We start from the raw sequence: 16313 nt of genomic DNA on the forward strand, positions 1-16313 counted from the left end.
CTTCATTATGAATTTCTCATTATCCAAAAAGAATTTTCAGACTTTATTTTAAGCCATACATCTGTTTACACTTGCAATTAAAATAGGAGTACCTTGATAGTTGACCACTGGTCTTTTAGGACTCTGGTCGTTATGCTCCGTGAATGTATACAGGGAAATCTACATATAATTTTCTTGTAAATTTTTAATAAATAAATGAAACTAGGCATAAATACCACCAAGTGTTTAAAAGAAATCATATAAAAACATAAAAAAAGTCTCCTAAATATTGGTTCTTTGAAATTGAAAGCAAAGATACAAAATAGAAAAATTATAGGGTTGCTTTGAAGTCCATATTACTTTTAGGATAAACTATAATTATATAATATTCTGATTTTTATGTAATAACTCATAAACTATACAAGAGAAGTTATGTAAAGCCTTATGAAAATTATGTTTTACTTACTTTCTTTCAAGCCCAATTCGACAGAGCATTTGAGAAGATATAAATCATGGTAACTTGCTTATTGCGCATAAGGAATTTCTGTAACCAACTGCGGTGTCCATGCGGACTATGTTTTACTTAATTATCTCTTTTGAAGTATAATTTTAATTTTTAAAATTATATGGATGTGTTGTAATAACACCACATCACAAATGATTATTAATAGTGATTTTAGTAAGAAAAATAATATTTTCAAAATATGATTAATTTACGGAGTAATTAATTTTTTTATTAAATATTGGACACAAAAATTTGGGATCAGCAAAGTCTATGTTGAGAAGAAAGAGTTGACCGTAAGGTTTGGGGCATTGACTAGACTGAATTTGATGCGGTGGCCGTGGCATTGGCCAATACAGATCAGCCACGTGTACAGTAATAAGCTAAACAGCCAATTGCGTTTCAGAAGCAAAAAATTCTAAGAACGCGTAGGACTTTCTCATTGGCTGGTTCGTAGTCGATTCCGTGAACCCTACCACACAAGAACAAACCAGGTATTCCCACTTTCCAAGTCTTCCCAAAGAGTCTTCCAGACCCTCACAAGTTCTCCACGTCTATTGCGTAAGAAGTGTCCAATCAGATCTTGCCATGTAGACACAGACTCATCACATCCGTCAGATCGTCCATGCTGGCATTACTGAACCTATACCACGTGGAAGGACTTGACACGTGGGATGGAATGGCTCCCCTGCTCGGAAATCCTAGTATATAAATCACTCACTGAAATCGAGTCCGCATAGCAGAGCTTCTTCTTCGGCAACTTCGTGAGGAGAAATCGAGTCGACGGTAACAATGAGGAAGTGGACGGTCCCGGCCGTGCTGTTTCTACTATGCCTTCTCTTTCTTCTTCCGGATCAAGGTCGGTTTTGGTTTATCTTCCGCCATTTCTGATGCTTCCATAGATACTTTTGAGTTTTGACATGTCTATATGAGATAAATAAAGAAAATGTATTGAAAATTTATGAGAAATCATAACTATGCTGTAGTTTTGTAGTTAGAGCATATTCAATTTGCTGATAGAATCGCACTTTACTCAGATCTTCTACAGTAATTCCCGTATAACCGAATACAGTTCTTAGATTCAAAGTGTTGGATCACTACAGTTCTGGATCTAGCATTTGTTACTTGTGAATTCTATTTCCGTTTCAGCTGTATTTTTTAGTCTAAATTTGGAGTGATTAAGCGGGATGTTAGATAGCTACTGAATGTAGTGTTTTATGATTTGGAACTTTTTGTAGGCCGGAAGATACACGCCAATGCAGAAGTTGATTCTGATGCACCAGTGGATCCGCCTAAGGTTGAAGAGAAGATTGGTGGTGTTCCGCATGGTTTATCCACCGATCCTGATGTGGCTAAAAGGTACATGACTACACTGCATATTTCTTGGTTCAGTTTAATATTTTACTGTGTCCTGAGTGTTATTTGAATTTGTGGTCCAGGGAAGCTGAGTCCATGTCAAGGAGGACACTCCGAGCTGGTGCGGAGAAATTTGAGTTCCAGGCTGAGGTTTCTCGGCTTATGGACATCATTATCAATTCCCTTTACAGTAACAAAGATATTTTCTTGAGGGAGCTGATCTCCAATGCTTCGGATGTGAGTACAGTTTCATATTTTGATTGTTCTTTGAAATGACTTTGCAAAAAACTTGTTAACAACATACATTCAATTCAGGCATTGGACAAGATCAGATTCCTTTCACTCACTGACAAGGATATATTGGGTGAAGGTGATACTGCTAAGCTCGAGATCCAGGTTGGTCATTCACTCCTTTTGTATTTGTATTTTTAAACTATTACTGTTTGAAATTCTGGGTTAAGGCTTTGACTCTTTCTCCAATGCCTTGAAATGCACAGATTAAATTGGACAAAGACAAGAAAATTCTTTCAATTCGTGACAGAGGAATTGGGATGACAAAGGAGGATTTAGTTAAGAACTTGGGAACCATTGCCAAGTCTGGAACATCAGGTATCTGCTTTACAAATATGGAAAGCAATTTGTTGCTAGCTGGATAGTTTATCCTCTGTGTGGTGGAACTAGTTGCATGGTTTCTAATTTATTGTTTTCTACAGCCTTTGTTGAGAAAATGCAGACAAGTGGAGACCTTAACCTCATTGGACAATTTGGTGTTGGGTTCTATTCTGTCTATCTTGTGGCTGACTATGTTGAAGTTATTAGCAAACACAATGATGACAAGCAGTAAGTAATATTGTGGTATTGCTGATAAGTTAAATGTGTGCGAGTGTGCTGTGGGCCTACTCTCATGACTCATGAGTGTCCTGTCTCATTTCATTCATTTGAATGTTTCTTGTTTCTAATAGTACGAGTAAATGTTTGGAATTTTCTGCCTTCAGATATGTTTGGGAATCAAAGGCTGATGGAGCCTTTGCAATTTCTGAGGATGAATGGAATGAGCCACTTGGCCGTGGAACTGAAATCAGATTGCACCTTAGGGATGAAGCTGGTGAATACTTGGATGAAGTAAAATTGAAGGTGTGTATAAAAATATTTATGGTCTAAGACATGAAGATGCACTGGTTTTGTTTATGCAATATTTTTATACATACTCTCAGGGAGACAGCATAGTTCCATACTCATTTTTCTAGTTATTGGGTTTTAAAATATTGATCATTTTCTTTTATTGTTTAGAACTGCTGTCATTTTACTTCCATATGCATCTTGGATAAAACATCAGGCTAATTCCTTGTCTCTCATTTGATTAGAGAGTTCATAATTGTTTAAGCTATCTCTATTCTTTGAAGATCTATCCTTATGGATTTCACTATTAGGAGGAGCCTCAAAATGAGCAGGAAAAATAGGTTATAAGCTTCCTATATCTTGGATATTTATAGCACAACAATTTCACAAAGCTGATGCTGTGTAGATATATGCATTACCTGATTCCTAGTTTGCTTGTTTTATCCATTGAGTTCTCAAATGAAAATCTCACTCTTATTAGCCTAGGATTGATTTTTCATGTTTGCATGAAGGACAAGACAAGCCATACTTCATTAAAGATTGTGTATGTGATATAGGTCTTTTATTTTGGTTATGTTCTGTTCAATCAAGTGGTTAAACATTTTTTGGTAACCCCATGTTTCTAGGATTTGGTGAAAAGATATTCTCAGTTCATCAACTTCCCAATTCATCTCTGGGCAAGCAAAGAGTTTGAGAAGGAGGTTCCTGCTGATGAAGATGATGTTGAAGAAGAGGAAACATGTATGCTTGATAGGGGAACTTAACTTTGTTGTTTCTTGTTATGGCCAATGCTGATGTGGAATATTATATTGAGTTAGTCCAATTGACATGTTCAATGTCTTGAACAGCTGAAACCAGCTCTTCTGAGGAAGAAGAAACAGAAGAGGAAGATTCTGAAAAAGGGGAGGATGAGAAAAAGCCAAAAACAAAGAAAGTGAAGGAAACAACTTATGAATGGGAGCTTTTGAATGATGTTAAAGCTATATGGCTGCGGAGTCCCAAGGAGGTGACAGATGAAGAATATACAAAATTCTATCACTCTCTAGCCAAGGTAAATCATCATATACTACTGGTATGGTTGCTGGGAGAAGAATTCCTGAAGATGGCATTAGCTGAAAGTTTTATTTTCTGTTGACAGGATTTCAGTGATGACAAGCCCCTTGCATGGAGTCACTTCACAGCTGAAGGTGATGTGGAGTTTAAGGCTGTTCTATTTGTTCCTCCAAAGGCTCCCCAAGATTTATACGAGAGCTACTACAATTCAAAGAAGTCCAACTTGAAGTTATATGTCAGACGTGTCTTTATCTCAGATGAATTTGATGAATTGTTGCCAAAATACTTGAACTTCCTGTTGGTAATTTTCAAACTTCCGAACTTCATTATGTCCATAAAGGATTGGTGTTGAGAATAACCTGATGTTGGTTGTTGCTTTTTCCAGGGTCTTGTTGATTCTGACACTCTACCACTGAATGTCTCAAGAGAAATGCTCCAACAACACAGCAGCTTAAGAACAATCAAAAAGAAACTCATCCGCAAAGCCCTTGATATGATCCGCAGACTTGCTGATGAGGATCCAGATGAATCAAGTGACAAGGACAAAAAAGGTTTTTGATGTTCTATTCTCTTACATTGTTCACACGTAACAGCAATTCATTGATTAATAATGATAATCTGATTACTCTTGATTCAACAGATGTTGAGGAATCTGGTGATGAAAATGAGAAGAAAGGTCAATATACAAAATTCTGGAATGAGTTTGGAAAGTCAATAAAGCTTGGAATTATAGAGGACGCAACTAACAGGAACCGTTTGGCTAAACTTCTTCGTTTTGAGACGTATGCTCATAGCTTCCTATTATATTAGTCTTGTTTGATTTGCAGCTTAAATAACCTGTCATTTGGTGATCCGCTTGCTCTGTTATTCTTTTCAGCACAAAATCAGATGGTAAACTAACCTCGCTAGATCAGTACATCTCAAGGATGAAAGCAAACCAGAAGGACATCTTCTACATTACAGGAACAAACAAAGAACAGTTGGAGAAATCTCCCTTCCTTGAGGGGCTTAAAAAGAAAAACTATGAGGTATAACTTCTTAAGAAGTCCTGAGGTCAAAACATGATTATTTATGTTATATCTTAGATTATTAATATTAATTTTTTTTTCACATGAACTAATACCATTTGTCTTTACTCTTTATTTCCTCTTTTTTAATTATTTTTTTGGACACCTCTTTATTTCCTCCTCTAATTTCCTTAATTTTTTCTTCCTCCAGGTCATTTACTTCACAGATCCTGTGGATGAATACCTGATGCAGTATCTGATGGATTATGAAGATAAGAAATTCCAGGATGTGTCCAAAGAGGGTCTGAAGATTAAGGATTCAAAAGCCAAAGAATTGAAGGAATCATTCAAAGACTTAACCAAATGGTGGAAAGGTACCTTGGCCAGCGACAATGTTGATGAAGTGAAAATTAGCAACCGTTTGGCTGACACCCCCTGTGTTGTGGTAACATCGAAGTACGGTTGGAGTGCAAACATGGAGAGAATCATGCAATCACAAACCTTATCAGATGCTAGCAAGCAGGCATATATGCGTGGAAAGAGGGTGCTTGAGATCAATCCTCGTCACCCGATCATCAAGGAGCTCCGTGAGAGAGTAGTAAAGGACCCAGAGGTATGGTGGAAACAAACTGTGTTACATACTGTACTCAAGTCCATCTTTCATAAATTTTGATTGTTAAATGAAAATAAAAAACTTCTTTCAACAGGATGAGAGTACAAAGGAAACAGCACAGCTTATCTACAAAACCGCTCTCATGGAGAGTGGCTTCAACCTGCCCGACCCAAAGGATTTTGCCTCTCGTATCTACAACTCTGTCAAGTCTAGTCTCAACATCAGCCCTGACGCCGTGGTTGAGGAAGACGACGAAGTTGAAGAAGAGGCCGAAAGCAGCTCAAAAGAAGCAGAGTCTAACCCAGAAGAAGCAGAAGATGCTGCTGATGGAATCAAGGATGAGTTATAGATTATCTAGAAGAACTAGTCATCTGTGACTTGCTTGTTTATTGCAGTCCTGAAAAGACTAACGAAGAACCCCAAGTGTTAGAGTTGATACTAGTTTGCTGTAAACACATTTACCAGGAATTTTGTCTTCTAAATTTCTTTTCACTCGGTATGGTTTTACGCTGCTTAGTCTTTGTGCAATCATATGCTATGTAATCTCATAAATTTGTTTTTCCCTGAATCCTTGTGGTTTGTGGTCTCACCTATTCCTGTTGGTATCTAACTCTCAAAAATTATGTTATGGCGAAGTTAGTAAATCTTAGTTATAAAAAATAAAAACAAAAACATTGTCAATTAATAAAACAACCCAGAAAACATTTCATTTTTAGAATCTGATTTATTTAATAATGTGTATTAATGTTGATCTAATGAAAACAGTAATTTTTATCAGCTTATTATATTTGCACCTTATACTAACCCTATTTACCCATAATCTCTATATGTAAAAACTACACCTGTTGCCCTATACTCCAGTACAACAACCACTTTGCAAACACAACCAGCTTTGTTTCAGATGTGTCTCAAAATATATTCTTTTTTTTTAAAAGAAAAAAATTAAATTCAAAATTTTTAATACAAGTTAAATCAAACCTCAAAACTAAATTCTCCCATTCGCACACGATAATAAGGAAAATAGAGAATATATATAAGGCCATGAAGGAATACACACATGACACATGCATAGCCAATTAGCCACAAGTATATATTTATACGTTTGTGTGTATATAGTAGCTATGAATTTCCCTCATATACTGATATCCGTGTTCTCTGAATGTGATAATATACGATATAATACACTGATATCAGGTTCAAGTGCGGCCGTGCTCTCCCGTGCGGCTGTGCGATTCACACCACTCAATGTTACGAAATACACCACTCGAAACACACCACACAAATATGCACTGTGGTGTGCGGCCGTGCTCTCCCGTGCGGCCGTGCGATTCACACCACTCAATGTTACAAAATACACCACTCGAAACACACCACACAAATATGCACTATGGTGTGTTTCTTAACATTGAGTGGTGTATTTCGTAACATTGAGTGGTGTATGACCGCAACGGCCGCACCTTGAACCAAAATCTATATATATATATATATATATATATATATATATATATATATATATATATAAACACATACACACACCATTTGAAACCTTAAAGTTTGCATGCAATGAAATCAGATTCTCCTAGTGATCATTTGATTGGTGAGAGCAGTGGCGGAGCCAGGAATTTTGTCCAGTGGGGACAAAATATAGTCAATATAAATTACACATCTCATTATTGTTTGATATAGGCGAAAAATAAAATACATCAAAATTTTATACAAATATTCCTAAAATATGAAACATAATTAATTTGATAAAATAATTCAAATAAAAAAGCGCAGTATAAATTACACATCTCATTATTAATTTTTAAAAAAGTTATAAAAAGGTTTGAAGAAGCTGTAAAAAAACACTTAAAAAATATAGTCATAAATATTGTTGGATATAGGCGAAAAATAAAACATATTAAAAATTTATAAAAATATGAATAACAAAATATGAAACATAATTAATTTGAAAATGTATTATAAATTACATATCTCATTATTAATTTTTGAAACATAATTAATTTGAAAACATATTATAAATTACACATCGCATTATTAATTTTTAAAAAAGTTAATTATTAATTTTTGAAGCATAATTAATTTGAAAACATATTATAAATTACAAATCGCATTATTATTTTTTTAAAAAGTTAATTATTAATTTTTGAAACATAATTAATTTAAAAACATATTATAAATTACACATCACATTATTAATTTTTAAAAAAGTTATGTATACATATATAAAAAGTTAGTTGAAAACTGCACTGGGGATAAGGAGAGTCGAACCCTAGACCTTACCAAATCCAGATACGCGCCTTACCAATTCAGCTAAGTAACCGTTAGTTTATACATACAAAGGCTATATATAGGGTGGGGGTGGGGTGGGGTGAGTGGGGGCAGCTGCCCCCACTGTAGCTCCGCCAGTGGGTGGGAGTGATGTTTTATTATTGTATAAATAATTAAAAAATTTCTGGAGAACAAAATGTCATCACCGAAAGTGGAAAGTTGCATTTGGTAGTGCTACTCTGATCAATACACAGCAGTACAAAAGACAATATGGCTCCTGCAATAACCTTAGCTTAGTGCCGATGTTGTTGACTCCCAACATGTTGGCCATCAACGTACTATAGAGATTACATCCATCGGGACAAATCATTCAATAATTCATGCAACCTGTCTCAATAGTATTGGTCTAAACTTTCTGCTGACTCTATTACCATGTAGTATCTGTTCATAATTACTTTCTTATTAAAGTACCTCGAACGCACCCATTTCATATGGGAGTATAACCGGGTGCCACTAGACCACAAGGTTTGACACCGGATAGGCGTTTAATTTCTACCATGAACATTGAAAGTTTAAGTTTGGATTGAACTATAAATCTATAATTGGTGCAACGTTAACTCCTCCGTTATTGCTTATGAATCGAGTAACATATATTATATATTTATATTTTATTCTAAGAGTACAAACACACAAACAAAACACAAGAAAACAAATAACCAACGAATTGAAACAATGTTTTTTTATGGTTTATTTTGGATACAAAAATAGAGAGAGAGAAGTGTATGTACAATGTGTATGTATCTCATTTTGCTTTCTTAGCTTGTGGACTAGAATGTCTTACGTATAGTCTACAAGTCTACAATGCATGTGCATGTCCGGGGAATTGAAAAGCCAATAAAATGAGAATATTATAACAAAAATAATTGTAATAAGTGAATTAAAAGAAGAATAAAAAATGCAATGGCTGAGGTTATCGGAGACTTGGAATGCAAGCCAAATTGTGACGTCATTCTCGACGAATCCCCAGTCAGGAAACCCGGCAGCCATGACCGACCCGAAAACATACTGTCCTCCGGACCCGAATCTTCATTTCCGGCCACGCCTGTGCTGAACGACGGCAACAACGACGATTTCCGGCTGCAACATATATAATACATTATTGTTATGTTAGTATTTACTTTTAGGTTAGTTGTATACTTGTATCATGTGCAAAAGTGATAGGTGGGTCGGTACTTTAAAATTTTCCCAAAATTATAGTATGGTTGCACAAATAAATAAAATAAACAAGATAAATTGATCTGTATGCACACAGGTGACAGGTGGAAATTAAAAAGCTAAAAAAAAAAAGTTGAAGTTCAGATAAGATGCAAAAATGAAGCCACTAAAAAGATTCTCTCAATTAGCCACCTATATATCAACGGTAAGTGATTAATCTATAATCACAATTACATTTCTATGTAACATAGATAAATTGCATTAGAAAGAACCTGTATGATAAGTTCAATAAAGAAAATATTGTTAAAAATCACTTGTAACCTCTAAAACGAAAATTATACTCCACACACTTAATCACTCAATCTTGAGCTGTATTATATATTCATTCTTCAAATCACTATAAAAATTGACTTTTCCGAGTGATGACTGAAAAGCTAATTAACTTCATCTTGTCGATTGAAAGGGTAATTGAATAGACTTGGATTCAAATTTAACGTCTCTATCTCGTCGAATATTTCTAAAAGAAAAACTATATCTCCATGAGAGAGATGTATTTATATGCTCATTTAAATATAAAATGCTTTAAAAAAATTACACCCATTCGTAAAAAAAAAATAATTTTATAATGACGAGGACAAGGATAAAAAGGATCATAAAAAAAAATGTATAGAATATGTTTTTCAAGTTTAGAGATTTAATTAAACATTAATTAAGGTTAATTACCTTGTTAATGAAGGACAGAATGTAATCTTATAATCGGCTCCGCTACACGTAAACGTACTAGTGGCGTCATCGTAGGCGTAGCTATACGAGCGCGGGCACGCCGTCTTGAACATCTCGGAGTACATCGACGGCTTACACGTCGCCGGTGAGCCGTACGCGCCGCTGCAGCAATATTCCGGCGTCCCGAACGCCCTGCAGGCGCTCTTGCACGCCTGCCCGTCGGCTGCACGGAGCTCGTCCGGGCACATCCGGTTCAGGTCCTTGGCGCAGCCGGTCGAGCCACACGCGCCCGAGCCGCCCACGGCTTCCACTTGCATTGGCAAGTTGTAGCCGTCCACCAGGCTGACGTCATAGAAGTCCTGCGCGCCCGAGCCGATCGTGAACTCGGCTAGCGTGGCCGGCGGCGTCGCGCCGGCGCCATTGCATTCTACCTGGCTTGAGCCGCAATCGCCCGTGGCGCAGCTTCCTTGTCCCGTGCTAACGTCGAAGCTGCACCCCGTCCGCCCCCAGATCCGACCCGACCAACTCGCCGGCGCGTGGAATTCCCTCGACCCGCCCGGCCCGAGCTCGAACCCGGTACTATCCAATCTTTCACTACCCGCATTGGCAAGAATCCCCGGCCATACTGTGTAGTCACACCTATTAATAAACGTCAAAGAAGCCCCAACAACGCCTGAAAAAAACAACAAAACAAAAAATATAATGCATGCATATACAATTCAAGAATGGGCAAATGATACTACATCCATTGTTGTTACTTTTCTGTTTCTGAGTCACGAGTAAAATCCGTAACCATTAATTCAGGGTTTGCACCGGATAAATTAAACCCATGCAACATTGTAACTCTAACCAAGGAACACAATGAGTTGAGGCAAACCAGATTAGATTACTTGTAACTGATCACCTCAAACTAAAAAGTTAAGGTCAATAAGTTGGTCATGCTCGCTAGGAGTCAAACTTGTAACCTTGTCGTTAGTTTTCTGTACGTTATCATGTTTTGTTTACCTTCAATGATGGCGAGGATAATGGCGACGGTAGTGGCGAAAGTAAAAGCAGAAGACATTCGGAAGAAGAAGAAATGATGAAGGCCCGCTTTGGTAATGAACTGAAGAAGAAGAAGAAAAGGAGGAATGGAGATGGGAGGAGGGGGAAGAGGGAAGAATGAGAAAGGATATTTGGAAGTATATATAGGTGTGAGATAAGAGAAGATAAAGGAGGTTGGAAAAGAATGGGGTTATGGTTTGTACGTAAGAATCCATAAATTAAATGAACAGGAAAATAAAAGGGACGACGGCAAAACCCTAAAAGGTTATCATGACTTCTTTTGGTTGAGTGATTGTGATTTTTATTTTTTACTTTTTTTTAATATTGAAATCGTAAGTATAAAATTCATTAACTAATATGCTGCACTGTAAGGATATCATATACATATACAAGGCATTTTGCAAGGAAATTGGTGGGGCTTATCATGAATTAGGTCGGGGTGGCGGGTGATTTCAGGATCTCGTAGAAAATGTTTCTTTTATGTCTCGGGTATTACGTATTAGTCACAACTCATATTCATTCAGTAATATAATTCTACTCATTCTTCATTCTTAGACCTCAATTCTGAACATTGTTACTTTTCCATGTTATGTCTCAAGAACCCTTTCAATACGATTCAGATTGCTAGCTCATGTTCATAGTTCTGCTACAAAGAATTAATATATTAAGAATCTTTTTATAGCCGTTCTTGCTTCTAATGGAATGTTGACGACCAACATATCTATACTATGATTCTTTTGTTCTAGATGAAGCAACAAACATCGGTCCATGGAACCTATAAAACGGATATGGTTGTGGCGCATGCAATGTACTCTTGTGCTCCTACGTGCACCAGGCTCACCGCTTATGTGCATGCTCGCCCTTAAGTACCATCGACCTCATACTTAAGTGAATCAAACCCTTTTACTTAAAAGTCATCATTGACAAATTTATACCATTAATTTTTCTGAATCGATTAATTAATTGAATTGATATATACATTAATGTATATGGTAGGGGATCGGAGTATAATGGAGTGGGGATGGCCTAGGTGAAGCAAGGCTGTTTAAAGCTGTTGGTGTAGCCGTCTATACGCCATTGGCTAAACTTGTTCCTTTTTAACGACAAGGATACTGTGAAATATCAGCAACACGTTGGCTTCAACCTTTAAAATTAAAATTAAAAAATAAAAGAGAGGAAAAAGCAGATTTAATCCACGTCACTGTCCCCATTACCGTCATGGAATGCACTAAATTGGATAGTGGACCCACGCCCTCAATCTGGACATTTGCACACTGCACCGTTGACTAAGAAAAAATATGGTTGAAAGCATAAAAAGTTACGGAGTAGTTAATTACCTACTTACATCACTTATCCCCCTGGCTATTCAAAAACTGCTTGCGCGCATGTGATTGCCACACTACGGAGTATATGTTAATTAGTATACAATTGCCCCGACAAGGTGATTAAGAATATAACTCTTATACTTAACAATAGTGAGTTGTTACATTAGACGCGCATTGTACCGTCATGAAAAGTTGCAAATAGATGAGTCAATATCTCCAATGGTCCTCCAAGTATTGCGTTATTATTACCAGCTATGGTCCCAGATATCTCAATACTTTGAGGACCATTGGAGGAATTAACTCATTAATATAATGTTTCCTGGTAAATGATGTTGTCAGAAAGCTACAATGGTGGAAGCAACACCATTCAAGTTGGTTAGCCAGTTAGATTTAGTAATCATAATGTTACAAGATTGACCTCGTGGGATCTATCTATTAATTTGTTTGGTTTGAGCCGATCAGCTATGGACAACCTATGTTGTTTTACCTCCTTATAGCCTTTTGCCGACTAGGATTACAAGGTAGGTTTCAACCAAAGTGTACATTTGAATTGCGGGTGCGTATTTTTCTGTAAATCAAAGAGAGCTATAACGGTATGACAAGTGTAAGTCAGTCTAATCTAACTCTTAAAGAGTAAGTTGTTGGCATGCAAGTCTCCCAACCAAAGAATGTCAATTTAATCATCCAAAATGCAAGACCAAATGGGTCTATTGTTTGTATTTTTAACCAACTGGGTTGGGTTGTCCTATAACTTCACAAAAGGGGAGTAGTCAAACTTTTGCTAGATTGTTACTATATACTATTATGGATATATTGGTGATGGGCTATGGGTAACTCGACCTAATGGAGAGGAGCAAGACGGGTCTGATTGAATCCAGGGTCCGGGGTGGAGCCTCGCATTTGACCCTAGGCTGCCTAGGCCGAGTTCGTGCTTGACCTGGGTCTCGGCCGCCGATTCCAGGTGGGGCCCTGCCACGAGGCCGGCCGCGGTCCAAATTGTTATTACTAACTCCCCTTTTTGGTGGACGATTAGGAGGCATTTAGTGTAAATATCCATGTAATTGTCATGTTAAGACATCAATTATTCACTTATAATAGCATTACCAAACGTCAATACAATCTTTGTCTCTGTGGCATACATTCATTGTCTCTGTCTCATTTACCATATCCATTTATTCCTTTAATTATCGGGTTTGTTAATTCGGGTCACCCAAATTAATTAAATCCATCATATACTAAAGCAAATTCAATCTCCGACCTCAAGATTGGTCAAATCATAATCTAAATAAATTATAAATTAGAAAAAAAAAAAAAAGAAAAGGAAAGACAACCTAGCATGCATATCCTAAATTTATAAAGAAGATTAACATGCATGTTGGTATGAACATGTTTTTCTGTCGTGTAAAGGCAATTTGGATAATGAGAGTCGTCCTTTATTATTGTTGGTGTACATGATCACACTCATCTTTAAACTTAATTATACTTTGGATTAGCCACTAATCTTTCTTCTTCCTTTAATTTACAGTGCAATTAACAAAATTAAAGATTTGACTCATCCTCACAACAAAGTTCTCATCTAATCTCAAACTTCTCAACTAAATTAATAGCCTCTTTAACATCCATTTAACACAAATCCCTCTTTCCCTCACCTTTATTACGTAGTATTATTTATATTTTCTTAAGGGTATAAAGTATTTTAGTCATTAAGATATAACATTTTCAAAATTTGGTGCTTATTGTAATATGGTGTCATGAAGTGGCTATCCCAAATGAAAAGTGACCTCAATGGGGGCGGTATTTACTCTTTATGTTTCAGTAGGTTGAGACAGTAGATATACTACTGTCAGGTATTGCAAATGTAAGATTTCAATCAATTTTCGATGCTGGTAAATCCCAAAATTTTCAGCAGTGAGACCAAAACAGGCATTATATTTCTAATGATAATTAATTGAAATAATTTTTAACATATGATATATCTTAACAATTGAATTTCAAATTACAATGTACTACTAATAAGTATATTCCCTCCCCCCACCCCACCCCCCAATTATATTTCTTTTCTTGCATGGGAAGATTGGAGGCTAACTTGATCTCATCTAATCTCTTCTCATCCATATTAATTTTTGAATAAAAAAAGAAAAAAAGTTGTACGTTCATGGAATTCGTGGTAAATATACATTTGTATACCAAGCAGATAAGAGTCATAGTTGACGGCTTTTTCATCTCTTTTTCAATAAACTTTACTACTACTTGACTAGCAAACATATATAAAGTATTTAATTATTTATTGTTAAAAGAAAATTTGTAGTCACTATTTAAAAGTTAAATTCGATAGACGATCTCTATTTTGTGTAATAATTTACATGCCACACAAGAGATAAAAATCGTACGAGACCTTGTGCGACATGCTCGATTGAGAAAATATTGACAATAATAAAACTTGTAACCTTTTTATACGAAAATCATACTCTATCTACTATTTGAATTTTTATTTTTATTTTTTATATAATTAGTGTAGGTAGCATTTGATCTTCGACGGTGACGAAATGATCCATAAACGCACAAACGACAATCGTCGAAGCTAAAGATCGGTTGCAAGTGAGAATGCTTACCGAAGTGATGTATTACGTACGTTATTATACTCATGCAATACTTAAAATAGACACCCCTTAATCTAATACACCTTCAATTATATTATTGCTGCCTAGGCCAAGAAAACAAGATGAGGGCATCCCCAACCAAGTTGATCATATGATTGCTTCATTAATTGAAAGGTTTTAAGTTCGATGCTGGGAGATTGTCTATTAATGTTATGGTTTGAGTTGATGAGCTATAGGTAATTTATGTCAGTTTACCTTCTGGTAATCATTTGTAGGCTAGAGTTACAAAGAGAGGTTCGCCCCAAGGTGTACTTTTGAATAGTGGTGCCAACCTTTCCGTAAACAATGTTAGCCTTGGCTAGCTATGTGCGGCCAAGGCCTACTCATAGAAAAGTGACACGTTGAATCTTCGATGTTAGAGATCCGTCTAAATTTGACGAAAAACTCAAAAACCCTTTAAAATTGGAGGGGTAACTTACGAAATTCACATCTTATTCTCGTTCTTATATTGAAACCACTTTCGGAGTATTATTTTTCACTTCCCAGACCCCTATTTCAAGGGTATTTCACTTGTTAGGAATTTGGATCTTGTATAAGGAACATGGGAGTCAATACAAATAAAGGAACATTTGATCATTACCTCTAGGCGCGCGTGAAATACGTACACTATCTTAAAATTTCTTATTAATTATTTCCCTTACTAAGCAGCAAGAATGATCAAACCAAAACTTTTGATATACAATTCAAGAAAATGTCAAATTTCTTAGATTATGATAAATTCACCAATGAATTGAAGTAACTAGAGATTTTTAGTATGTAAAATTTATTTCGTAAACTCTGCAGTAGCTTAGTGAAGAATCGTATATGCTCGCAACATATGAAAATTCTATTATTACTACATATTAGGGTTCATTCTCAAAACTCACCAATTTAACAAGCGGACTTTCAATAACTAGTCGATTTTATAGTTACATTTACTCATAAGAGAAATATTATTGGTACTTACCATATTGAAAAAGATATACTATGCGTCTATGCATATGGAGTATATACCAACCCAATGGGTAACTCAAGTGGTAAGTGAGCTCTATTTGTGGAGAAGAATTTTGAGAGAACGCGGGGTTCGATTTTCACAAGTGACGATTCCCCATGGGCCAGTTCCCGTGCCTCCCGGCGAGGAATACAGATGAACCCAAAAAAAGACCAGGTGAATTTATCCCAATTTTTTTTTTGGGGGGGTATATACCATTACAATACAAAGCAAATTAAATTTAGAAACCATATCTTTGGTCAAAAGGCAAAGCACAACTAGGAATGACCCACCATGCAATACTCATCCACCTTTGCATGGCAAATGAATAAAAAATATGATAGTTGGTACGTAAAAACATATCACAAAAGTAAGAAAAAGGGCAGGATGAATATGAACATGGCTGATGTGGTGACAGATTTGAATAACAGTTAACAGACATGAAAAAAAAAAAAAAAAAAAAAAAAAAAAAA

General features: G+C 36.2%; 2 protein-coding genes across 2 annotated transcripts; one reads left to right on the top strand and one right to left on the bottom strand.

Moving 5' to 3' along the window:
• Positions 1 to 1202: 1202 nt before the first annotated feature.
• LOC116027303 (endoplasmin homolog) lies at positions 1203 to 6218 on the top strand. The gene is made up of 15 exons (XM_031268849.1): positions 1203 to 1340; positions 1720 to 1840; positions 1921 to 2074; positions 2153 to 2233; positions 2335 to 2446; positions 2551 to 2677; positions 2833 to 2971; positions 3583 to 3697; positions 3805 to 4007; positions 4095 to 4310; positions 4395 to 4560; positions 4650 to 4791; positions 4887 to 5037; positions 5228 to 5629; positions 5724 to 6218. The coding sequence occupies exons 1-15, from the start codon at positions 1274 to 1276 to the stop codon at positions 5976 to 5978; spliced, it is 2451 nt and encodes an 816-aa protein (XP_031124709.1). The 5' UTR covers positions 1203 to 1273; the 3' UTR covers positions 5979 to 6218.
• Positions 6219 to 8625: 2407 nt separating this feature from the next.
• LOC116026802 (thaumatin-like protein 1) lies at positions 8626 to 11000 on the bottom strand. Its single transcript, XM_031268200.1, has 3 exons — positions 10847 to 11000; positions 9842 to 10514; positions 8626 to 9040 (listed from the first exon to the last, which is right to left on the bottom strand). The coding sequence occupies exons 1-3, from the start codon at positions 10902 to 10904 to the stop codon at positions 8812 to 8814; spliced, it is 960 nt and encodes a 319-aa protein (XP_031124060.1). The 5' UTR covers positions 10905 to 11000; the 3' UTR covers positions 8626 to 8811.
• Between the last annotated feature and the right edge of the window lie 5313 nt (positions 11001 to 16313).

The sequence above is a fragment of the Ipomoea triloba genome, chromosome 8 (assembly GCF_003576645.1).
Source record: "Ipomoea triloba cultivar NCNSP0323 chromosome 8, ASM357664v1".
NCBI lineage: Eukaryota > Viridiplantae > Streptophyta > Magnoliopsida > Solanales > Convolvulaceae > Ipomoea > Ipomoea triloba.